At 45.6% G+C, this 26,306-nt stretch overlaps 1 protein-coding gene across 3 annotated transcripts in view; it reads left to right on the top strand.

The window, feature by feature from the left end:
• Window positions 1-26,306, top strand: part of GNAL (G protein subunit alpha L) — a 153,339-nt gene that overhangs the window by 28,277 nt on the left and 98,756 nt on the right. The window contains exons 1-5 of one of the 3 annotated variants that reach the window (XM_006938772.5): window positions 15,694-15,823; window positions 16,456-16,699; window positions 16,962-17,034; window positions 17,733-17,787; window positions 17,891-18,010. In XM_006938772.5, coding sequence (XP_006938834.1) covers window positions 16,558-16,699; window positions 16,962-17,034; window positions 17,733-17,787; window positions 17,891-18,010 — 390 coding nt within the window. In that variant the 5' untranslated portion in view covers window positions 15,694-15,823; window positions 16,456-16,557. Of the gene's footprint in view, window positions 1-15,693; window positions 15,855-16,455; window positions 16,700-16,961; window positions 17,035-17,732; window positions 17,788-17,890; window positions 18,011-26,306 lie in introns of those variants that run through there. The other 2 variants (XM_003995009.6, XM_019814977.3) reach the window with 2 other exon arrangements.

The following is a 26,306-nucleotide window of genomic DNA, read 5'->3' as shown; positions in this document are numbered from 1 at the left end:
GGAAAAAGACAGACCTAACAACAGAATGCTGCGTGATGGTGGGCTGGCTCCTGGAAGGGGGATGGACAGGATGGCTGTAAGGGACATCAATCTTTCTACTGGCAGACTTTGAGTATAGACTTTAGATTAGTTACTAGGACCATGGAAGTGTTTGTAGTTCTATGAGAGAATCTCGTTCTTAGAAAATACACACTGACAAAGACATAATGTCTGAAGTTTACTGTCAGATAGTTCCAGAAAAAGTGTGTGCATATGAAGTATGAAAACACAGATTGTACAATAAAGCAAATGCAGCAACATGCTACCAATGGAGGATCCGGGTGAAGGGTCTGCAGCAAAATGTTATGCTATTCTTACAACTTTCTGTAAGTTCAAAATTAAAAATTGAAAAACATACTAATCTTTGACAAAGCAGGAAAGAATATCCAATGGAAAAAGGACAGTCTCTTTAACAAATGGTACTGGGAGAACTGGACAGCAACATGCAGAAGGTTGAAACTAGACCACTTTCTTACACCATTCACAAAAATAAACTCAAAATGGATGAAGGACCTGAATGTGAGACAAGAAACCATCAAAACCCTAGAGGAGAAAGCAGGAAAAAACCTCTCTGACCTCAGCCGTAGCAATTTCTTACTTGACACATCCCCGAAGGCAAGGGAGTTAAAAGCAAAAGTGAATTACTTTTGGGACCTTATGAAGATAAAAAGCTTCTGCACAGCAAAGGAAACAACCAACAAAACTAAAAGGCAACCAACGGAATGGGAAAAGATATTCGCAAATGACATATCGGACAAAGGGCTGGTATCCAAAATCTATAAAGAACTCACCAAACTCCACACCCAAAAAACAAATAATCCAGTGAAGAAATGGGCAGAAAACATGAATAGACACTTCTCTAAAGAAGACATCCGGATGGCCAACAGGCACATGGAAAGATGCTCAACGTCGCTCATCAGGGAAATACAAATCAAAACCACACTCAGATATCAGCTCACGCCAGTCAGAGTGGCCAAAATGAACAAATCAGGAGACTATAGATGCTGGAGAGGATGTGGAGAAACGGGAACCCTCTTGCACTGTTGGTGGGAATGCAAACTGGTGCAGCCGCTCTGGAAAGCAGTGTGGAGGTTCCTCAGAAAATTAAAAATAGACCTACCCTATGACCCAGCAATAGCACTGCTAGGAATTTACCCAAGGGATACAGGAGTGCTGATGCATCGGGGCACTTGTACCCCAATGTTTATAGCAGCACTCTCAACAATAGCCAAATTGTAGAAAGAGCCTAAATGTCCATCAACTGATGAATGGATAAAGAAATTGTGGTTTATATACACAATGGAATACTACGTGGCAATGAGAAAAAATGAAATATGGCCTTTTGTAGCAACGTGGATGGAACTGGAGAGTGTGATGCTAAGTGAAATAAGCCATACAGAGAAAGACAGATACCATATGGTTTCACTCTTATGTGGATCCTGAGAAACTTAACAGAAGACCATGGGGGAGGGGAAGGAGAAAAAAAGTTACAAACAGAGAGGGAGGGAGGCAAACCATAAGAGACTCTTAACTACAGAGAACACACCGAGGGTTGATGGGGGGTGGGGGAGAGGGGAAAGTGGGTGATGGGCATTGAGGAGGGCACCTGTTGGGATGAGCACTGGGTGTTGTATGGAAACCAATTTGACAATAAATTTTAAAAAAATTTGAAAAACATGTAGCTAAATATTGACGTGGTGACTATGAAATCAGTTTATTGTCATATCTTAAAGATCTTTGTAGAAGAAAAATAGCTTGCTTCTTTGTAATAATGACCCACCAATGCTTTTACACTGGGTATATTGTCTTCTAGCCAATTCTAAGGATCTTGAGCACTTTTTCATTTCCCTCTCCCCAAGCCCCCACGTTCTTGCAAGTTTCTCTGAATGTTTCTCCCTTCCACTCTTCCTCGTAATGTGCGCTGTCTTCAGCACCCTGCCTGGGCCTCCAGTTCTCTGTTGATTGAGCCACCCCCTTGTCCCTTCACTCATCTTTTCCAGCTTGGGAACGATTCTTCCTTCTGAAAGCAAAGGCCATGTCAGATCACAGCCTGCTCAGAACCTGACAGTATGCCTGGGCTCCACTCAAACACAGTTGTACCGATTTTCCACTGGACAGGGACACCTAACCAAAATAGCCATGGAGGCTGAAACCCAGGTGGCCCTGCTTCCCAAACCACAGGCCTGGCACACGGACACATCAGCTCAGAGGAAGGGCTGTGTTTGGGTCAGGATCCTGGCAGAAAACAAATATCCCATTCAAACCAAGTTATTTCAGGGAGCTTGATGAAAATATTATTTATAAAAGTGTGCACAGGGTTAGGAAAACCCAAAAGGGATGGTGTCGTATCCCAGAGATGGCCAAGAGCAGGGAGCCATTGCCAGCCCAGGCCTAAGGGGCAGGAGGCCACAGCAGTTATTGGAGCCAAGGAAAGGGCCTCTGGCCAGGTGCTGTGGCTTTCAGGGGAGGAGAAAGCCACAGCCGGACAACAGCCTGGCAGGGAGAGGACTAAGGCACACACTGTGACCCACCTCCCACCCCCCGCCTTTCCATCCCCTCTGCACCCATGGGAGCCGGGAACCCGGAGCCCACATGAGGCGGTGTGCAGAAACCAGCCACCTGGGCACGAGAGGACAGGTCTGCAGAACCAGGAAAATACCCAGCATAGAATCCTTTCTGATTCACATAAGGTAGTGGACTTGGGGGCTAACAGGCCTGCTGGTATCTCGGCACTTAAGGGATAAAGGGCTGACTTACATTCCTTATTTGAATTTTTGAAACTTCCCACAGACCCAGCTAGCCAACATTATCTCTTCCAGATACCACCAGGCTGCAAACTTTGAGATCGGCACTCCCCAACCTGAACACAGCCTGTACCCCCACAAACTTTGCTAGTGATAGTCTCTCTATTTCCTCCAGGGCCCTTCTCCCGACAGGCTTTGGGCCGTGCCTGAGGACATCCCAGACCAAGGTGCCCCTGGTTCTTGGCCTCTGTGGCTTCACTGACTGTAACATGTATTGTCACATCTGCTCCTGGCGGGGAGCAGGGCGGGGGTGGGGAGTGTCAAGGGCGCGAGCGCTGGATTCCAGTCTTCCAGAGGAGCAGGAGGGTGTCTGGAAGGTCTGACCTCCCATGGGCAGAGCCCAGGTGGACAGTGCCTCCAGCCTCCCTCCTCCCAGCCTCTAAGCGCTTTCCCCTTGGACCAGGGACCCAGTAGGGAATTCGAGACCACTCCTTCCAGGCCGCATGGGAAAATCGTATGGTGTGAACCGCACATGAAAGAGCTGTGGACCCGTTTGATGGCTGCAGGACAGCAAGTGATTTTTGAGGTCTCAACAACTGCACCTCTAAAGGAGCACTAATGACCACAGCGGCTGAGGATGGTCACATGTGCTTAGCTGTCCCACATTAACACCATGTTCTCACCATACTCCATGCACTAGATGTACTACTAAACGACATATTGTGGGTGTGTAGGTTGTTGACTGAACAAGGCCATGCAGCCTGGAGAGGGCTCTAGACAAACCTAAATGCCCTGGGGGCATTTGATTTTTTAATGCGTTTTTGAGCCTTTTGTGGAGCACAGAATCCCTGTGGTACTGTTTTCGTGATTTCACTTTTTATTTAGAAGTAATTTCAAACTCAGAAAAGTTTCCAGTATAAGAAGAGTACAGAGAACTCTCGGATACCTGTCACCCAGATCCAGCGCCTGCTAACATTGGCCACACATGCCTCATCACTTGCATTCTTTGTACGAATCTTTGGTGTAGGTCTAGATTCGTGATTCTTTTTTTCCTTAATCATTTCAGACTGACTTGTCAGCATCGTGGCCCTTTACCCTTGAAAGACTTGAGCGTTCACTTCCTAACAACAGGGGTATTTTCTTACATAACCACGGTGCAGTTAGCAACTTCGGGGAGTTTAACATTGACACCATCAATATATTTTATTTGCAGCCCGTATTCTAGTTGTTATCAGTCGAGCCGACTATGTCCCGTATAGCCTTTCCCCTCCAGCACAGGATCCAGTCTAGTTTCCATCTCTCTTTAGTTACCCTTGACCTGGAACACTGCCACAGTCTTGCATTGCCTTTTACGACATTGCCATTTTTGAAGAATACATACCCACCCACCACCTTCCTTTTGGTAAAATTTAGGTTTGGGGGCTCCTGGGTGGTTCAGTCGGTTGGGCGTCCGACTTTGGCTCAGGTCAGGATCTCGCAGTTTGTGGGTTCGAGCCCTGCGACGGGCTCTGTGCTGACAGCTCAGAGCTTAGAGCCTGCTTCAGATTCTGTGTCTCCCTCTCTCTCTGCCCCTCCCCAGCTTTCACTCTGTCTCTCTCTCTCTCTCTCACACAAAAATAAATAAAAAACATTAAAAAAAAATTAGGTTTGCCTGATGTTTCCTCCTGACTTAAGCTCAGGTTATGCCTCCCTGGCCAGAATACTTACCTAGATGACATGTGTCCTTCTCAGGATCTGCATCTGGAAGTGGATAACGTCCAGCCCCTCCTCCTGTGAAGGTGTTCATTTTAATTACCCAAATTGTTGTCTAGTTTCTCCACTGAGTAGCTTTTTTTTTTTTTTTGTAACTGATAAGCAGTCTGTGGGGAGATCATGCAGAAATTCTGTTCCTCAAGAAAATGTTACCTGGGGAACGCCTGGCTGATTCAGTCGGTGGAGCGTGCGACTCCTGATCTCAGGCTGGTGAGTTTGAGCCCTCTGTTGGGTGTACAGATTACTTTAAGTAATCAATAGTCAGCTATGCTGACAGCTCAGAGCCTGGAGCCTGCTTCAGATTCTGTGTCTCCCTCTCTCTCTGCTCCTCCCCTGCTCATACTCTTCTCTCTTTCTCAAAAATAAATAAACATTAACATATTTTTTATTTTTTTTTAATTTTTTTAACATTTATTTGTTTTGAGAGGGGAAAGGGGCACAGAGAGAGGGGAATAGAGTATCTGAAGCAAGCTCCAGGCTCTGAGCTGTCAGCACAGAGCCCGATGCGGGGCTCGAATTCATGAACAGCAAGATCATGACCTGAGCCGAAGTTGGACGCTCAACCGACTGAGTCACCCAGGCACCCCTCAATCTAGAGGAACATTAAAAAAAACTTTTTTAATGATGGAGTACATGGGTGGCTCAGTCAGTTAAGCGCCCAACTTCAGCTCAGGTCATGATCTTGCGGTTCATGGGTTCAAGCCCCGTATGGGGCTCTGTGCTGACAGCTCAGAGCCTGGAGCTGCTTTAGATTTTCTCTCCCTCTCTCTCTGCCCCTCCCCCATTCACGCGAGCGCGCGCGCGCTCTCTCTCTCTCTCTCCCTCTCTCTCCAAAATAAATAAACATTAAAAAAAATTTTTTTTAATGTTCCCCTTGATTGAGCCTCTGTCACTGGATCTTGCCTGACCCAGAGTTCACTGTGCTGGTTACAAGTGCTGACTCTCCCGTTCCAGGACTCCGTTCGCATTCTCTGGCTGCTAGCCAGCAAGAGCCCTCCTTTCTGCCCCATGTATTTATTTATCTATGTGTTATTGGCAAGGACACATAATATTCCTGTATTCTTCAGTGCTTTAGAACTCATTTGTGTGAGTAAATATGTGGGTGCTCATGTCATCCGGATTTGACCAGGTAAGAGCCCCTTCGATCTGGCTCTTGTGTTCTGATGACATGACCCCGATGGTTTTTAAGCACTTTCTTACCTTCTGGCATAACAATGTTCCAGGTATAGCCTGTAGCTTCCCTGGCCCCCATGCTGGTACCAGCCATTTCTCTGGAGAGCCCAAGTTCCTTGTGGTGGTAAGACTAAAGACCCAGATCTGGACAGGAGATGCACACACTGCTGCTGGAGTGTCTTAACTTCTTGGCCTTTTCAGCAGACAACACTAAAAAATATATGCACATACAGTGGACCCTCGAACCACACAGATTTGAACTGCACAAATCCACCAACATGCAGATTTTTTTTGATACAGTACAGTACTGTAAATATATTTTCCCTTCCTTATGATTTTCTTAATAACATTTTTTCTCTAGCTTACTTATTATAAGAATACAGTAGATATTATATTTAACATACAAAATATGTGTTTAATTATTTGTTTATGTTCTCAGTAAGGTTTCCGGTCAACAGTAGGCTATGAGAAGCTGAATTTTTGAGGAGTCAAGTTATACATGGACTTTCAACTATGCAGGGGATCGGCACCCCAACCTTGCATTGTTCAAGGTCAATGATCTGTACATATATATATATATATACACAGGCATACAACTGAACACACATATGTGCCCATAACTATGAACATATACGTGCATATTTGAAAATCATGATTTCCCAGCAGTCATTACAGTCCCAACTCATTCTCACAGGCTTTTCTTTGCCTTCCCTCATTCTATATTTTTTTAAGTCTATTTATTTATTTTGAGAGATAGAGGGAGGCCATGAGCAGAATGGAGGGTCAGAGAGAGAGAGACTCCCAAGCAGGCTCCACGTGGTCAGCACAGAGTCTGACGTGGGGCTCGATCTCATGAACCAAGAGATCGTGACCTGTGCTGAGATCAAGAGACGGACGCTTAACCAGCTGAGCGACCCAGGCGCCCCTCCACATTCTGTATTTGTGCATTATTCTTCCCCTCTGAAAATCCTGGCTGTCTATAACCACATCAACACATTTCTGCACTTGCTCAATCCTACAATACATCTAAGATAGTTTGGGGCTTGTCTTCAGTCAGAGACTCCCCTTTGGAATGTCAGTCTTTCCTTTATTTACAGTTTAAATCCACTGAGTGGTTCCTACTTAATGACAAATGTAAACAAACCATGTAATGGCAAATATAAATAAATACCAGACTCTATCTTCCTTGTTCTTTGCCAACAGCCCTGCAAGCTTTAGGAAGAGACATTGCAACTTTTCTGAGAAAGCCACAGGTTCCCACCTGTGGTAAAATGAGTTTATGTTCCATTTAATTTCATATACAATTTGACATTCTATTATAAGGAATACTGTTGCTTTAAACTCTGCAACTAAGCCAAATTCTAAAAGAAGCCAGTTGCTAAGGCAACTGGGCAAAGAGTTAATTAGTTCATCAGTCATTATATGCAGATTAATCTGCCTAACTGAGTTAGAAAGGAGGTGGACTTGTTTGATTTTTTTTCTTTTTGGAAATAGTGGAAGAAGAATGGTGTGATTTTTTTTTTTTTTTCCCAGTCTGTAAGGGCCACAGAGTTCCTTCTGGACAAGGCACAGGCTTTGCGATCAGACAGGTGCCCCACCCCTTTCAGGCCCTGGTGGAACCTTCAGACCAACAGCCCTTTCTGCAAAATGGGGATAATAATGTGCATCTTGGAGGCCGCTGTGAGGATCGGATGCGATGCTGGAAATAAAGCACCTTTCAGTGTCTTTTCAAAATTAAGATGAAGAGTGAGTAACAAAGGTTAGCATGCATTTCCCCGGGAAAGTAAATGATATTCTTTCTTCACTTTTATAATTGACCACACACCCTCTATGTATCCTTGCTGTAATCTCTACAGAATGTGGAGAACTTGATCGCATTTACTTGATTGCATGTCTTCCCCTCTCTACTAGACTAGTAAACTGCTTGAGATGGGGGGCCGTGTCTAATTAATCTTTATAATCTCAAGGCTATGCATATATAGACATTTAAAAACATACTTAATGGTGAAAGAATGAATGTAAATGTACCACTGAAGCATCCCTACAGCTTCCATCTGTCCTTCCAGCTCTACATTGCCACCTGCTGGTAAGAATCTATAATTGCAGTAAATGTTTCCAAAGAAATTGAAGTCCCTTAACCAGAATCAGAAAAGTCAAAACAAACATCCTGAAACCACAAAGGGGAAAGATTTCTCTATTCCACATTGGCATGATAAATATTCTACATGCGAGTTTTTCTTGTTTTTATTGTGTCAAAATACACATAACATAAAATTTACCCTCTTAACCATTTTTAAGTGTATGATTCCGTGGCATTAACTGCATTCATCCCATTGTTGGGCAGCCACTGCTTCCATCCATCCGCAGAATGTTTCCCTCTTCCCAAACAGAAATGTTCATTGCCCTTTAAGCAATAATTCCCCATTCCCTGCCCTCAGCCCCTGGCAACCACCATTATACTTTCTGTCTCCATGAATCGGACCAACTCTAGGTCGCTGACGTAAGTGGGATCACACAGTAAATGTCCGTTAGTGACTGTTTTTATTTTTTCACTTGGCATAATGTCTTCAAGGTTCACCCATGTTGCAGCACCTTTCAGAGTGTCCTTCCTTCCTTTTTTTTTTTTTTATTTGAGAAAGATCACGCACACGAACAGGGGAGAGGGGCAGAGGGAGAGAGAGAAAATCTTAAGCAGGCTCTACACTCAGCACAGAGCCCAATGCAAGGCTCAATACCATGACCCTGGGATCATGACCTGAGCCAAGATCAAGAGTCAGACATTCAAAAGACCGAGCCACCCAGGGGTCCCCAGAATGTCCTTCCTCTTTGAAGCAGAATACTATTTTATCCTATGTGTAGACCACATTTTGTCTATCCATCCACCACTTGTGCTTTTTTTTTTTTCTGATTCCAACATGCTGCCTTTATGTCCCCAGCCAGCGGCTAGTACTTTGCTCAGCTGAGTGCAGGTAGACCCTCACCCAATCTTTGTTGACTGTACTATATGCCATTGCTCGTGTGTCTGCCTAGTAGAAAAAATCAGGAGCTCATCGAGGACAACGTGTTGCTTCATGTAGAGGAATTAAGTGGATATGTACTTGTTAAATTAATGTTGAATCATAATAATTACTACATTTAGTGAGAGCTTGCTCCTTGCCAGCCTCTATGATAAGATGAACCGATTCATAACATTCTTGCCGTAACTCTATGAGGTGAGTGCCATTGTCCTCACCCATTTATGGAGAAAGAAACAGAACCACACAGCAGAAAATGGATTTGAGACCAGCCATTCTTGCTCAGCAACCCATGCTCTTAACCTCTGAGCTACACAAGCCAAGGGAGAGCTTTTATCTTAGGAAAATTGCCATGCCAAGAGTATGTATTTTCCTGGGGCTCATTGGGTTCACCCCACCTCGCAGACACGGTGCACCGTGCGTCCCTCTGCGTCCTGTGCAATACCTATTCCCTCCCCTTTGCTTTTACTTAAGCAGCTCTTCCTCACCTGTAGTGTGCTCCTACTCCCTACCCTGTCCAACCTGGGGCCCCTCCTCCTCGGTGAAGCTTTTGCCAATTCCATGAACCCTCCCACCCCTTTCAGCCCTGGGCTCATGCATGTTGTCACACATTGACCTCTGAATGATGGCAGTGTGCTAGTTTGATTTCCCCAGCTGCTCGAGAAGGTGAGAAAAGGGCTTCAGTGGTACATCTCCACAGATGATGGCCTGTAGGAAGAGATAAACATGTGTTCAATGACATGAATCTATATTGCGTAGATACAAAATTGGATTCTCTTAATGACCTTGCCTTTTAGCATATTGTTACTGGATTTGCTTAAATTAGGAGGACAATTGTGAGGCAGGCAGGCATCGCTGAAGTCCAACCCTATGAATAGGCGCGCGAAAACCAGGATTCATGTCACCAAGCCTCCTGAAGCTCTGGCATCCCATAAGGGCACCTCACTGACACCAAGAGAACGTTTGTAAGCATTTAAAACGTGCATCACATTGTCTCTTTTTGCTCCCAATCAGGGGAAGAATGTGATGCACTTTACAAAAAACTAAATTGGGCGAGAACTCTTAATCACCGGGCGCATTCTTCTAACCCCAGAGATTGCATGAGATTGAATCTTTAAAAAAAGTGTTGGTGGATATAGTTAGCTGAGGACTAGAAAACTCATGGTATCTAGAACTAAATGCTAAAACTATTTTTATCATAAAATGTTCCTTAGATTTAAGCACTATTCAAGAAACTGACTCCTAACTATAGAGAACAAACTGATGGTTACTAGAAGGAGGTGGGGGGGTGGGGGGCAGGGAGATGGATGAAACAGGTGACTGGGATTAAGGAGCGCACTTGTTGGGATGAGCACACGGTGTGGTATGGAAGTGTTGCATCACTATATTGTACACCTGAAACTAGTATAACTCTGTATGTGACCTAAGTGGAATTAAAATAAAAACTTTAAAAAAAATGAAAAAGAAAAAATGTAAAATTGATTCACATATGGTAGATTTGTTTGTTTGCAAGTTCTACATCTTACATCTGATGGTTGTTAATTAGTAAAGAAAGAAAGATCTTTAAAACTGTTCAGACTATCTTTGCAATTTTACATCAGTATCAAAATCTATCAATTAAGCAACCTGTGTCTGAAAATCTGCTGTAGTCCCATATTTTTTTAGGCCATCTAAGGTTGAAGATCAGGATAAAATAGCTAGGGATGCTAATCTTTACTGGTGGAAGGCTAATTTTCACTCGTCCTTCTTGAGCCCCTTATTTGATTTCTGTTTGGGAAATGTGTACTAAATGCAACTTTGATGCGTGTGGTTTCTCTTGCAATATACGCGGGGGGTCCACAAGCTGCCCTTCTGATGTCTCTGCCTCATAACCTGACCCGCTTGGTAGCTTTCACAGATGTTTTGAACTGCAACACTGTAATGGTTTCACGCCGTTTGCAGATTGCCCAGTCTGCTTTATGGAGTCTTTGTTGTTGTTTTCTTTAAGGTATTCAGTAGTCTCACTTCTATTTTTATACTGTAATTAAACTCCTGCCTGTCACACTGAGTTGTGTATTCCAATGAGGGTATTTCAGTCCTAGGTTTTTGGACACAGGGCAGGGTGAAAGACAGTTAAAATACCTTTCCTACAGATTCGTTGCTCTTTTAGTTTTTAAAGCTGTCCGCTAAACAGACTGCATCACTACCCTTTATGCATGGCCCTTCCAAATGCTACTTAATATTACTTTGGCTGGAGGAGCAAGGGCGAAAAAAGACAAATTATTTCAATGAATTCTCAAGTATTTGATTGCAGAGTATTATGTACAGAAAGGGTAAACTGAATGTGTCCCTGCTTTTCCATAAAAAATGTACAACTTTTTAACCACAGTATTTTGAAGTGTATGGTAATTAGGTCATGCAGTGAGCTCTGTTCTAAGGGAAAATAACCTACACGGGTTATTTGCACCAATGCACTAAGAAAGAAAAGAGATAAAACAACAGCAAGCTGTCTACAGTGGCACGGCTGTGTGCACACCATCCGCTCAGCCGGTGGCCATGCTGGCACCACCCCCTTCCCCCACCCCACCTCCGCCCGGGGCTTAGCAAAACTGGCTGCAGCTTTTAGTTTCTTGGAACACTGCCCTTGCATGGAATTAGTTAACTATGCACCTTTCCTAAACTGTTTTGTTCCTTTTCTTCTAAAACTTTTGATTCATCTGTTCTAAAATTCTTACTGCAGCTTTAACGTTCAGGAAGTTGGAAAGCATAAAATGCCACCCCAAGACCAGTTACTACATTTTTCAAATAATCATCTAGGCTTGTCATAAACTGAAACCGTTTCCTTGAATGTTCCAGCCGGTTGTTAATTACACTTCTACCGGCACCTCCTTAAGGGGGAAGCAAATGGTGTCGGTCCTGCTGCCACTATCTTGAGTTCAGCTAACCAGAGAACAGGTGCAGTTTCTTTTTTTGTTTTCATCACGTGCCAGCTTAAATCAGAGGGTCGGAGGCAAAACCAAATTTTAAAGTCACTCTTCAAAAGTCACAAAACTAAGTGTAAAAGAAATTTAAATAATTAAACTTCCAAATGCACTCAGACTTGAGATACCCTGTCTTAAATATCAACAAGAGTGAGGAAAACACCACTTTGTTTGACCTTTGTCCTTCTGCCTCAAACTCTGTGCCTTCTCAGTTCTCCTTGGTGAGCCCAGGGCCTTTCCCAGCCTCGGAGGCAGGCGCAGGCGCTTCCCTGCCCCACTGCCACCCCCTCCTCTCAGGGCAAGCAGCTGCAGGGCAGCCCTTAGTCTCTGCAGGTGGGTGTGCGTGCTTCTTGGTGAGGGCGATGCTGCTGCATAGCCGTTGCCTGGCAACAGATGCTCGCGCTGCCTGCGCTCCAGGTTACCCTGGGTGCTCCCCAAAAGCTCCCCTCCTGCTGCCGCAACAGAGCCAGCTGGGATTTGGGATTCTGATCCCATGGTTTAAAACACAAATGAGGATTCGCTTCCCAGACCAGACTAGAAAAAGGCCAGATGATTGGATTTAAAGAAAAACAAAAAAAGTGTCTTGAACTCCTACCTGATAACAGACTAGGTAAAACTGGCTTTGTTGCATCACTGTATACGGACGTTGACTTTCTATTTTCGAATGTTTAGCAGTGGACTGTGGGCACGCTGTACCTCGTACAGTGCAGATATCGCAGCCAGGACGCAAAGGTTTATATCTCAGATACACCTCTTCCTCGCCCTTCTAAGCTTCTGGAAGTAATCTTGGCAATAGTTCCTTACTGCAAATGCTACACAAATTACTCCATGGGAAGGATTAGCACAGTGCCAGAAATCAGTGGACAACTAGTAGAAGCTATTTTACACGGATTATTATTATTATTTATTACTATTATTATTATTATATTGATATATTAACTTCTTGGGTGTATTATGGCATATTTTTCATCATACCTGTTCACGTAAGTCTTTCTGAATTCCAAATATAAGAATTTATCGTTAACCCTGTTTAATGATAAACTCAGGCATATTAAAATGTTTAAGAGCTTATTTGAGCAAAACTCGATTCAAATCAGACAACACCCCATCTAGCTGATGGAAAGTAGCTCCGAGGAGCAGTACAAAATGAAGACTTCCATATCCAGCCGGGAGTGGAAACAAGGCAATTACACTAGGTTAAAAAGTGGGTTGGTTATTGCAAGGTTCCTTGCCGTTAGGGGATGACAGGAGTGTATGAGGCAGATTATCTAACTAGTGCTGATCTGGTGGTTCCAGATTGACAGGTTTAAGATTTCATTTCTGGGAAAGTCACAACTAATTGATTCTCAGTTTGGTGATGCGGGGCTTAGCATAAGCGACTCCATTTTGGACCTGTTGTCTTGTCTTGTAACAGCCCCAATTCTTAGATCTGAACAAGTGGAAACTTTTTGCTATGTTTTTAGGGTCACCGAATTATCAGGCTGCCTTCAAAGTGTGGTTTGGGGGTTCTAACTTTATAAGTTTCCATGGGATTTGTTTTGAAACTTTTTCTTCCAACTAACAGTTTCTAAAAATCTTGGCATTACAAAAGTTGGCAAATCCTTATAAACATCCCACTACACTAAGCAATTTTTACTTACCTTTTCTCGCCTCCCGACTTCCCCAGTAGCCACAGTACATGCCAGGTTGCTGTTGCCACATGTGAACAGTTGTGTTAACTCGAGGTGTGAGGCCTGGCAACAGTGATAAATAGTCCCCTTACACAACACGAGAACTTTCAACCTAGCTCAGAGTATAGTATGGCACTGGAGGTTTGCTTTTGTCGAAAAGAATAATTTCGACATGATACTAACCTGGACAAGTACTCTCTGAACTTAAAACCTGATCACAAAATTCCTTTCATGAGACCCCAGACTTTGAGCAGAGTTATCTCTGGCTTTCATGAATTCATTCATCCATTCCATGAAGGTTCCTGGGGCATGCAGCTCCTGCAGGCCGAGCCCTGGACTGGATGCAGGTGCTGCATGTGTAAAGGACAGACTCAGACCTGGCCCTCGTAGAGTCGCCCATCTAGTGAACTGTGGGGAAAGCTGCAAATAAACCATTACAATGCAAGGAGCTGGTGAGACGATGCAGCACAGGGAAGGGGGCCTAACCTGCATGTGAAGGGAGTGGTGAGGCTGGAAGGATAATTAGGAGGTGGCCGAGTGAAGAACGTATTCCAGGTATTCCAGAAAGAACCGGCATGTGGACCCAGGGATAAGCTAGGGAGTTCAGGAAGTACAAGTAGTTGGAAGGAGAGGCAGGGCAGTGCTGGGAAGGGGAGAGACTTGAGAGAGCTGTGGCCACAGAGTTTACATCAACCCAGCCTTGAAGGATCATGGTCAAGCCCTCATAGGCGACGGGAACATGGCAGATCTGTATTGTCACTGCAGCAACATGGTACCAGCACTGGAGTGAGTGAGCAGGAGCCATTGCTGAAGTCCAGGTTAGATTCGTGATCTAAGACCATGGCAATGGAAGATAGGGTGGAAAAGACAGGACAGATATTTAGGAAACAGACTCTTTGGGACACAGTAACTACTCGGGTTTGCAAGAAGGAAAAGGAGTCAGGAATGGCTCCCATGTTCTGGTTTGGAAAATCAGGGGCCCTTATCACAGAGAGAGAGAACAGAGAGGAACGGGGTGGGGGGGGGGGGTAGGCTTAGGGGAGGAGCTCAGCCCTTGGCAGGTAGAAGTGAGGATCCCTGTGAGGCATAGAAATGGAGGTGTGCTTGGGGACGGCGTTGGATAAGCGGGTGAGCCGGGATGGAGATGTGATGTGGGCATAGAGCCGTGTGCACAGACTGTTGAGGATACAGTCGGCCCTTCCAGGAATGTGTGCAAGGGGAGAAAGAGTGGTGGGGTCTCAGGCACCTCCACCAGGCAGAGGGTGAACAGGACATCAAAACCACAGGACAAGACAGTCTCAAGGAGGGTCAGTGCCAGCTCCCTGGAGAGGTCAAAGAAAGTAAAGACCTAAGTTCATGAATGAAGTTTAGTGCCTAGGAGGCCATTGAAGACCCTAATGAGAGTATTTTCAATATTCTGAAATATACTGAATATCTTCAGTAGGGAGGTGGGCCAAAGCCAGGCTGCCAGGAGCTGAGAGGTGTGAACAGGAGGTAAAGAAAGTCAGGCCAGAGTCAGATGCCCTTCCTAACTCTAGGCTGCCATGTGCAGGAGGGAAAATGGTGACACTAACAAGGAGCCTGAGATGTAAGAAGGTGCTGTTGGTTTTGAATAAGGCAGAGGTGAATACGTTTGTCCACTTGAGGTTACAAGCCAGCAGAAAAGGGGAGGCTGAGGAAAGAGGGGAGAGCCAGAGGAGAAGAGACAAGTGGACAAGTGAAGCCGGCTGTGCCCCTGGGTGCAGGCTGCAGAGGAGAGGGGGCAGCAGAGCAAGGAAAACACCCCACACCCACCCACCCCCGCCCTGATGTTTGGTCTCTGTAAAGAAGATCAGGCCTTGGTGAGAAAGGGACAAATGTAGGCTGGGAGGGAAGAAACTGGGGCATAGAAGACAGATGAACAAGGCCATGTAAAAGAATCTGTGTGCCGGCCTCACCGAGCCCTAACAGCGCTGCACAAGGAAGTGATCTGGGACCTGGACTTCTGCTAGGTCGCCTCTTTTGCCATCTTTCCCTCAAATCCAAAAAGTCGACTGCAAGACTGCGGACGGACCGTCTCTGGGAGCTCGCACTCAGCACAGCGAATGAGAGCACAGTCCGGTCTCCTGCCTTCATCAGTTCCACCGCTAAGATGCCAAGTTCAAGGCCATGGAGTCTCCTAGGGAAGTAGTAGAGCTGTTCAGAGAACTGCGAAGGAGAAACGGGGGCTGGAGATAAAGACAAGAGGCTAAGGGAGGCGGCAGCGTGGGTGCGCTGGAATAGTCTAGAAAATGAACGAACAAAGGCGGTGTGACTGGTGAGCCTCTTACAGATCCTCCTCCCTGATAGAATATGCATGATCCTGCGCGAGTCCTCGCCCGCCTGGGAGCAAGGAGGCGTCCGAGACATCGGCGGGGAGCGCACGCCCAGACCCATTCTCCCGGGCTCCGAGTGCGAGAGGGCCACGCGGGCGCGGTGCGGACCCCGCGCGGGTGAGCGTCCCGCGGGGCCGGGCTCCTAGAGGTCAGCTCCCGACCCCTCCAGCTCCGTTAGCGCTAGCGCCCCTGCCAGATCCTCGCCAGCAGGCCCAGCTCCCCTTCCCGGCCGGGCGGAGGCGCGGGGGTCGCTCGGAACCGGGAGGGGGCGCGCGTCCGACGGCGGAGGCAGCGCGGAGCGCGAGCCGGCCGCCTGGTGCCCACGATCGCCCTTCGGGGACCCGGCGACGAGTTCCGTCCCTCCGCGCCGCGGTCGGCCAGCAGCCCGCGGGGCCCGGGCATCTTCACGGTCCCGTTGGGCGCTTCCCCGCCGCGCAGGCGGGGGCGGGGCTGAGCGGGGCTCAGCTCGGCGGGCGGCGCGGGCGCGGAGACGCGGGGCGAGCGGAGGGCGCAGCGCCATCCCGGCTGGCTCCGGCAGAGCTCGGCGCTCTCGGCCCCCGTCTCCTTTCATGCCATGCTGTTTGTCCAGCAGAAAATACTAAGCCTTTACCTTTAAAAAGTATTTATTTGGCTCCGCGAGTCGTCCTCGCATCCTTTTGAGTTAGGAGTTTGCGGTGGGCAGAGGGAGGGAGACGGAACGCTTGCTCTGATCGAAAAACACCGAGAGACCAGAGCATCTCTTTCAGCAGCGAGGAGGAGAAGCCGTCGCAGGATCTACACACATCTACAACTCTCTATTGCTTTTTGTGCAAATTCCTAACTCTGCCCGACGTCCATCCAAGGGGGCAGGCATGGGGTGTTTGGGCAACAGCAAGACCGCAGAAGACCAGGGCGTCGATGAAAAAGAACGACGCGAGGCCAACAAGAAGATCGAGAAGCAGCTGCAGAAGGAGCGTCTGGCTTACAAAGCGACTCACCGCCTGCTGCTACTGGGTAAGGGCGGTGGGCGCTTGGCGGCCCCGGCCCGAGCGGAGCGCACAGCCCAGAGCGCAGCGAGCCAGCGCGGGGGCCGGGCGGGCAGGGCCGGGAGGGGGCCGCGCGCACCGCCGGCGACCGGGGACCCGCTCCTCCAGCCAGGAGCTGGCGCGTGCTGGAAAATACCCACGCTGGGTAGGGTAATTGCTGTCTGGGTTGTCGGCAGCGATGGCAACGGTGTTGGGCTACAGATCACAGCAATCTTTTTGTTTGTTTGCAGGCGCTGGTGAGTCGGGGAAAAGCACTATCGTCAAACAAATGAGGATCCTGCATGTCAATGGATTTAATCCTGAGTAAGGAACGATCGACCAGTTTTGCTTTTGCCTCCAAACTGCATGCGAACTTTTTCACTTCTCTCTAGCTTCCCCCAAAGTGCTTTCTTTAAACAGTTAATTTGATCACCGAGCAGACTTTTGAGAGGGAGGAAAAGAGAAGCCTGTTGTTGAATTTGTAATATTTAGCCTAATCCTTTTGGTGGTGTCTAGTTCAAAAAATAAAATAACTTGCTTAACAAAATATGACTTATTAGATGTTCTTGAGGTATTTGTCTGTGTTATTAGTTTTGCTCTGAGTACACTTAACCAATATGTCACTAAATATTTTTCTCTATATCCTTTGTCTGCTTCTATTTCAATTCCTAACTATCGACATATGATAATTCAAATGAAATGTATTTACAAGTGTAGCTGTATAGCTTTTATATGCAGTATTCATAACCACTTTGCTAGGCTATGTGTAGCCTGCGTAGTTGTATACAACTATATATGGTCTGTAACGCATGCATTCAAGTTTGCTTAGAGTACAGATTAGAAAAAAAGCATGTTTTCCTTTACCAGTTAAAAACTTTGCACCTTTTGTCTTAGGGGTTGACATTGACCCCCAGGAAAACCAATCTAGCCCCATGCTGCAGCTGGAAGTTTAAAACCCCACATCAACTGCTTCAAGTGAGTGCTAAAAGTGAACTAAATTAATAACAATTCTCTTCATATAGGGAAAAGAAACAGAAAATCCTGGACATTCGGAAAAATGTTAAAGACGCTATTGTGGTAAGGGCTTTTTAAAAAATGTTTGTTTGGTATATTTTAGTTGTTATACACGGAGCCTCAATGTTCTATTTATCCATATACTTTTTTCTTCATTCCATTTTAGACAATTGTTTCTGCTATGAGTACTATCATACCTCCAGTTCCACTGGCCAACCCAGAAAACCAGTTTCGATCAGACTATATCAAGAGTATAGCTCCTATCACTGACTTTGAATATTCCCAGGTAAGTAAATCCTTCTTGAAATATTTTAAATGGTTCAAGAGAGACCCATTTTCAATGAGATTGCTTGAGAATCAATGCTAATATTATTTTATTCTTGACATTCTTTAAAATCTAGCTCTCTGCCTAGAGAAATGCTTTCCTTCATAACAAAATATTAACATTTGTTAAAAATATTAAAGACGATAGGGTTGTAAGAAACGCTTTTATGAATGTATTCGTGAGGTCGGTAATCAGGAAAGTAGCATACCTTTAGGAAAATATTGATAGTACTTTTTCCTATATGTATTTCTAAATTAATAACTCAGCAGTTTCCCGGATAACCAAAGAATAGAATTTACGTAAGCAGAGAGAAATACTTATGGTAAGTGATCGCTTCCATGGGAATAGTAGAACAGAATTCAGGTCGCTCTTACGATGCGCATCCTGTAGCTCAAATGAGAAGAGAATGCATGCTGTAAATAACACGGATCCCTTCTGAGTGTTTATTCTATGATGGAAAAACGTAGTTTGCTTCACATCTGCAGTATTTACGGGTACTTTCCTAACCATTGGGATGGCAGTATGGCTCATGCAAAAGGGTGAAATAAATTGTAATTTTCTTTTCGTTGGTGTACATGCATATTTTCAAAATATTGTTATGTGGTAATTGGATTAAGCATGTGTCAAAGGAAAATATATTTGTTAGATTTCTCAGAAACTCATCTTTCTTATAGCTGTGCCAAAAGAACATATTTGTGCGTGCACCTGTGTGTGTGTGCGCGCGTGTGTGTGTATGTGTGTACGTTCCCAACAGTAACAGAATTTCAAAGTTTTCATCACCCGGTGTAGGGCTCTTGAGACGTTTTTCTTTCTCAGAGTCCTCTCTTCGAAGGGAAGGTGATGCAAAAAGCAGTGTGTACAACAGACAGTGTGTAAAATGCTCTGACCGAAGCCTGGGCCAGTGTGCACCTTCTAGCCCCTACCCTGTCTCTTCAGCGGGAGCATGGTGTCCTATAGGCTTTGCAGCAAGATGGCAGATAAGGATTACCCTTTTTTAAAGCTTTTGTTTGCATCCTTTCGTTTGATTTTTGCTTCTGATAAGCATTCCGGTGTAACCAGTCAGAGCTCTAGAATTTCTAAAAGGGAGGGTTAGAAGTGGCAAACTGGCTAGAAAAGGGGGCTAGGGTGTCTGGCACAGCAGGAACGCTTTTTTACTGAACTGTGGCTTTTTTATTTTTTTAATTATTTTTAACGTGTATTTATTTTTGAGAGAGAGAGAGAGACAGAGCGTGAGTGGAGAAGGGGCAGAGAGAGAGAAGGAGACACAGAATCCGAAGCAGGCTCCAGGCTCTGAGCTGTCGGCACAGAGCACGATGCGGGGCTCGAACTCATGAACCGTGAGATCATGACCTGAGCCGAAGTGGGACATTTAACCGACTGAGCCACCCAGGTGCTCCCTGAGCTGTGTCTTTAACTGGATGGCTTAGAGGGGGTAAAGGAGATGATGAGGGAGGAGCGTAAGGGGTAGGACCAAAGCAGTGACTCAGCCAGCTAGAGCTATAGGGTGTCCCCTAGTACTCTGCGACACTGTATGTATCGAAGAGGTCCCCCAAAACTACAAGGTCCTAGCTCAAATCGCAGATGGCGTTCCCATGCAACTTCAGATTTACACATTCATAGACATATACTTGAATTCTCAAGTCTGTCTGGGCATGTTTGCTTGAAAATAAGTAACATAAAATATCTCCTATATCATTCTGACTTAGGAAAAAAAGTGATTCTTATCATGTAATGAGGAATTAGAATTAAGGTGTGTTAGTCACATGTTTTTCTTCTTCACATGAAAGGCTCACACCTGATAAGGGATTTCATATTCAATGCCAAGTTCAGAAACAGTAACTCCTGAGGGGATTACTAAGGAATCCAAAGCACCTAACCTGTGAAAGTGTTTTTGAGCTCTATCGTGAATATTTTTAATAAAAAGAGAAAACTGAAGGACCCATTTCCTTTGAAAACATGTATTTTCACATAGGTGTGTTAAGGCTACTTAAAAATAAGTATCAGAAACCATAATTCATTACAAATAAAATGAAAGAGAATTAGGACCCAACAGTTCTGGGTTGACTGGGATGAATGCAATTATGCTCTTTCAGAGATAATCCTTTTTTTCTCTTTCGGTAGGTTTTAAACCTGACATTCTTTTGTCTTATGTGCCTGTGGTGTGTCAAATGTGATTATGTTTCTAATAGTCTACATTTATATAAAGAAGGAAATTAATACCTAAACATATAATGTTCCTTCTGAAGATTCCATTTTTATTTTAACGTCCACACATTTTTCAGTAACATGTATTCTATCATGCTCTGAAATAGTCATCACTTATATTACTAACTTGAATAGTTCTTGGATTCACATTTTGATGATCCTCACTGAGAAAGATATTAAGATATTGGAGAAAATTAACTTTTATTTAAAGTAAATATATATTATTGTATAGGCCATAAAAGTAGAGCTAAATCAAGTATCTTAATAGTAAATACAGCACAAATTCATTAAATCTAGGACTTTTTGAGATTGGATCCTTGAGAAAGTCTTTCGGTGTCACAAGTGAGGTCTCAGGCTCATTTTCTTGTAGATAGAAAAGGATTTTATCATAAAAAGTTAATTTCAGGGTTCTTTAAGAAGGAAAAATCAGAATACACATTTAAAATTATATGAGATTGCCCATTATAGTGAAAAGTTTAGCCTTATCTTGAGGTGTCTTAAGGATTTTCTCTAAGAATATTACACTTAAGTTTACCTTTTGGCTTTTTGCTGTTCATATTGCCTTCCATTTGGATGGCAGCTGAATTACTTGAAACCTAAGTTTTAATAGAGAATGCCGAGGTGGACAGGGGATGGCATCTCTCCAGCTAACCGTTGTTCTGGAGAGGTGGGGGGTAGGGAGAATGTTCAGGGCCAGACCTCCCAGATCTGTACTGATCTGAAGGGCCTTTGGAGAGGAGTTACATGCTCTGGTTGTGATTTATCAGGACCACTCTGGCTGTAGGTGGAGAATGGATAGTAGGAAGCCAAGACTGCAGAGGGGCAACTTCAGGAAGCTATTGAAGCAATTCAGATGGGAGAGAACAGAGCAGCCTGGTGTGGGATGGTATTCATTGATCGGTGCCTAGTTCGTTCTTTTCTCATGCATACATCCAAAACTTGTCTTTCTGTGGACTGGGGTCCGTCCAGGAACCCCTGCGCTAGTTAGGACCATGCCTTTGCCTCCAGCTCATCTACACATGAGGTGATTGAAAATTGTTTCAGCTGATGACTGTGACACATTCCCCCTTCACCTCCCAAAAAACTCTTAGCACAATACCAAACCTAAATCAATTAATTAAATTGAATTAGTGATTTGTGTGGTTCCTTTCTTCTTAAAATGTAGGGATTTTATTAGCTCTTTTAAAATTGTGGCTTGCTAGGTTTTTTTTTTCTAAGGGGAAGCTGATAAATAAGGTTCAAGGAGAAATGTGAAAGCAGTCTGATGTGTTGATCTGTCATTACTAGCCGCTATTTCCTAAGTGACCGTTTTATCGGAATTATAGGTCAGCATAAGCCCGGAGAGCAGGAACTATTCTGCCCTCCCCTCCCAGGTAAAAGTACACCAGGAATTTGGTTGAAGAATAGGCTGGCTCCCTGCAGAGCAGAGGGGTAGGGCCCGGGGAGCTGCCCACTTTGGGTCTTAGATCCACCACTCTCAAAAGACGTGACCCCTGACAAGTGGCCTGCCCCTCAGTGAGAACAGATGTGGGAGCCAGGCTTCCTGGAGCGGCTGTTAGGAGGGTGCACGGAAGGGCTGAGAAGCATCCGGTGTTGAGGCACCCTTAGCTACTCCTGACTGTGCGCTTGTCCTGTGTCCTGTGGGGAATGCGTGCAGAATTCTAGGACTCACATCACCCAGGTTAGTGGGCTAGTGTTTTTCTAACCAACTGAACTCTTTCCTCCCACCACCCAAAAAGTCTTTAAAGCCCACAATATATGTCAGGTAGGAGTAAATTTTCCGTCTGGAGCCCCAGCTGCAGTACCCCCCTAGGTCCCCAGCATTTGCCCTCGAACCTCATCAGGGCCCTCTGAGCCCCCCAGCACTGTCAGAAAATGACAGGCCAGTTGTGTTAGCTCCCAGGGAACAGGCTTCTCCCCTGGCTGTCCTCCTGTCCTCTCCCCCAACAACTCACACCACACAGCTGGGTACACGGAAAACAACTCCTGAGTGCTTGTTAGAATATAACACAATCCTTTGTCCACTCCACTAGGGAGCTGTGGGTGTCACAAGTCAGGGGGCTGGCCACCTGGGCCATCACGCTGTGTTACGGAAAGGAAGGTTCCCCTCCATACAACGAAACAGTGAACCCTCGTTTCACTCAAGATGACATTTCGATCCACGTCCCAGGCACCCACCCTGTTCTTTGCCTTTCGAAGGAGTGAGGTTTACTTTGTGTTGTAAAAGAGAAGGGTAACATGAGGAAGTGTAAGAAGTGGGAACTACCAGTATGTGTTCCACAGTAAACCAGAAACTCTTAGAAATCTGTATATATGGCATCCAAGAGAAAAATCCTCTTGGATAATTTCAGATGTGATTAATAAACAGGGATTACTGCACGGGGGCGCCTTGGGCGCACCCTTCCCAGATCTCAGCCGCCCCTGGTGTGGGGAGCCGCGGGGTGGGAAGCTGACTGCCCTGAACGGGAGCCCAAGGGGAGAATGGCCTCGCGGGGCTCAGGCTGCGTCTGTGCTTTCAAGGGCCAAGGCAGGGCCTAGAAAGAGCATCCTCCTGGGCTAGGAAGTGGACAAAGTGCTCCAGAGACTCCTGTCCAGGATCTCGGAGTCTGTGGACTGGACAGTGTCCTGATCTTGAGGGAAAATACTGGGGCCAGACCACCTGGGCGAGCAAATCACTTCGTTGCCGTCTGCCTTTTCTCAACTGTGAAACAGAGGTGATCACAGTACCTACTGCGTGAGGTCGTTATGAGGACTGAAGCAGTGATCTGGCATTGATTTTGGTGCCAGCCCTCCTCACCGCAGTCCTGCCCTGGTGGCCTCCGATGAACGCTCAGCTGCCTGCACACTGTCAAGTCCTCTCTGGGTGCAGGGGGGGAGACGACTGAACCTTCTCACTATTCCCCCACCAGCCAGCTGCACCCTGCAGCCCTGTTTTGAGCCAGCACCTATAAACCGTGTCCTCTGTCCACGCCAAGTGCTGATGTCCCCAACACCTCACAACATACCTGGGAGGAGGTGTCTCTAATTATCCCCAAAGAGCTGCCAAGCCATCCGCTGGCCCTGACTGCTCAGGAACCCTGGCCTGAGTGTCTCCTCACAGCACAGACGCCCCGGGGGCAGGGGGAGCTCCTCCAGGCACTGTCCCACCTGGCCTCTGTCACCCACAGCCCCCGGCGTCTCAGCCGTGTTCCTCCTACTCCATCTTACCTCCAGTCAGATTTTCTTGAAGTGACTTCCGGCTTCCTCCTTTACCACCATCTCTGCCCCTCTTGGTCCTCCCCTTCCGTTCTGTGCCTTGCCTAGCGACAGGTTCTCTGAGGCCACCTGTAACTGCCCTAGATTTGCCAGATATCTGTCACATTTTTCACCTTCCTCCCTGGGGCTACAGTGTCTGCTTGGTTTTGCCACACGTTCCAGCAAGCTTCTGGCTAATTCTTGTAACCCGGTACTCACCCCAACACACCCTTTCTAATAATAGAGAGATGAGCTGTATCCTGAAGCACCCCCTCCCTCCGCAAGGGAAGTTAATACTGAAATACATCACATTTCAAGAATAGGTTCCTCCTCAGGAAAGTTTTCAGCATTAGACTTTTGCTAAATAAAATATTTTAAATGTCCCAGGATGTGTTTCTCTAGTTTTAAAAAAAAAAATCCTAGAAAGATTATTTCTTTAAGTAAAGAATAACCATTCTTTCTCTCATTTGCACCCCTGGATTTTTTTTCCTTTTCTGAAGTTTGCTGGAAGTGGTGAGTGCCTATGTCTCAGAGCAAGGCCGCCATATTGATTTTACAGGGCGTTGTCAAAGTCATCTTTTAAAAACCGTGGTGTGTGTTGAAAACGGACTGTTGGTGAGGCCTTAGAGACCATCTAGTCTGAGAGTCCAGTTGAGGAAACGGCAGGAAACGAGGGAAAGAACTTGCCAGGGAAGCAGGGAGTTTCATGATTTCCCACTGCGTGTGGAGTACCCTGGCTGTTGGCAAAGATGGAACATGGCTTCCCTTTCTCTCCTGAGAGAGGCCTTTATAACAGAGTGGTCTGAAGAGCAGTCTTCAGTGGGACAGCATTGATGACCCCCAAGGCTTTTTCTGCCAAAACTTAGTGTGAAGGTGCTGCTGAGGGGGAAAGGTGGATGTGCAAGAGGTTACCTTAGCTCCTCTTGCTTCTTCAGTGTTTAGTCAACACACTTTAGTGTCTGTGGATACCAGGATGAATAAGGAGCGCTACTTTTCCTCTAGACGCTTTTATCCTCTAGAGGGAATACAGACTTATGAACCAAGTGGATGTTGTTGTACAGTGCTACACTAGAGATCTTTATGGGGAGCTATTGGGAGTGTGGGGGGGGGAGCCCCACCTGACCAGCTTCATGCTGAGCTGAGGCCAGGGGATTTGGGCCTCCTCCTCAAGGTTCTGGAAAACCATTCACTGATTCTAGTCAGGGAGTGACAAAATGTAAGTTGTCTTTGGAAAGACTACTCCTGAATCCATTAAGAGGCCACTCCTGCATGTCTGCCTTTGCAAGGCTCTCTGAGGGTCCGTCTGCCATTGGGCAGAAGGCACTCCCCCATCAGAAACCTGCTTCCAAGCCTCACTTTGCTTGTGTCAAAATGCTAAGGACAAATGGAACCCCACACTTCATTTTGCACAGCTGGTATAAAATGAAAGGAATTGCTATTATTTTAATAAAGTATTTTGGTTAGATCCATCGACAAGACTAGCGCTTCAGTGAGGATGCTTTTTTAAAATTCCATTTTTGGTGCGCCTGGGTGGCTCAGTCGGTTGAGCGTCCGGCTTCGGCTCAGGTCATGATCTCACAGTTTGTGGGTTCGAGCCCCACATCGGGCTCTGTGCTGACAGCTCGGAGCCTGGAGCCTGCTTCGAATTCTGTGTCTCCCTCTCTCTCTGCTCCTCCCCCGCTCATGCTCTGCCTCTCTCTCTCTCTCTCTCTCTCTCTCTCTCTCTCTCTCTCTCCCCCCTTCAAAAATAAGTAAAAACATTAAAAATAAATAAATAAAAATAAAACAAAATTCCATTTTTTTTCTTTGAAACAGTATCATAAGGGGCATTCCTAACAAGTAACTTTTTATTTTGCAACACTTTTAATCTTACCCCCAAAATGCAAAAGTAGTACAAAGAACTTCCAGGCACTCATCACACAGATTCACCAATAGCTAGTTGGCCGTATTTGCTTCCCCCTTCTGTCTACACTAACACACATTTTTTCATGAACCATTTGAGAGTTGGTTGCAGGCACTGTGTTCCTTTACCTCTAAATACTCCAGTGTGTATTGTGATGAACAAGGACAGGCACTTTGATAAGCACAGTATGGTTATCAAAATTAGGAGATTTAACATTGATTTGGTCTTGTTTTGTAACCTACAAATGGTATTCAGTTTTCACCACTTGTCCAGATAATAATATATAGTGAATAATATAGTGAAATTACAGTCGTCGTCTTCGTCGTTGTCACCATCATCATCGTCATCATCATCGTGAGAACTCTGGTCAATAGTCCAATCCAGGATCAAGCACTACCTTTCATTTCCATTTTTCCTTTATTCTGCATCAGTTCCTCAGCTTTCCTTTCTGTCCTGACCTTGACGAGACATTAATTTTGTGGAGTGTCCTCACTGTGGCTCATCTGATGTGTCGTGACCAGATGCGATTAACGCTTTGGCAGCAAAAGCCCAGAAGTGACCTCGTATCCTTCCTAGTGCATCACGGATGTTAACGCTGAAGCTCTTAGTGAAGGTGGGGTCTGCTGCCCTTTTCCTCTTTGTAATTCCTACGTCTGTTCTAGGAATGTTCTTTTTGAGGCCATATAACTACCCTGTTCTTTTCAAAACATTCACACTCTGATTTTAGCAGACTAATAAATTTTATCCACAGTAAATATTTAAGGGGGCACGATGTTACCAATTTTTTTGATTCTCTCTACATCCTACAGTGAAAACCAGATAGAACGTAGATCGTGATGCTGCTCTTCACATAATTAAAAGGCCATTATTCTGTGCTCTTGATAATAAAAGCGTGTGGAGCAACCTCTCGTCTAC

The sequence above is a fragment of the Felis catus genome, chromosome D3, assembly GCF_018350175.1.
Source record: "Felis catus isolate Fca126 chromosome D3, F.catus_Fca126_mat1.0, whole genome shotgun sequence".
NCBI classification, from domain to species: Eukaryota; Metazoa; Chordata; class Mammalia; order Carnivora; family Felidae; genus Felis; species Felis catus.
Note: the sequence above shows the minus strand (reverse complement) of the source record. Positions and strands in the feature narration are given on the sequence as shown.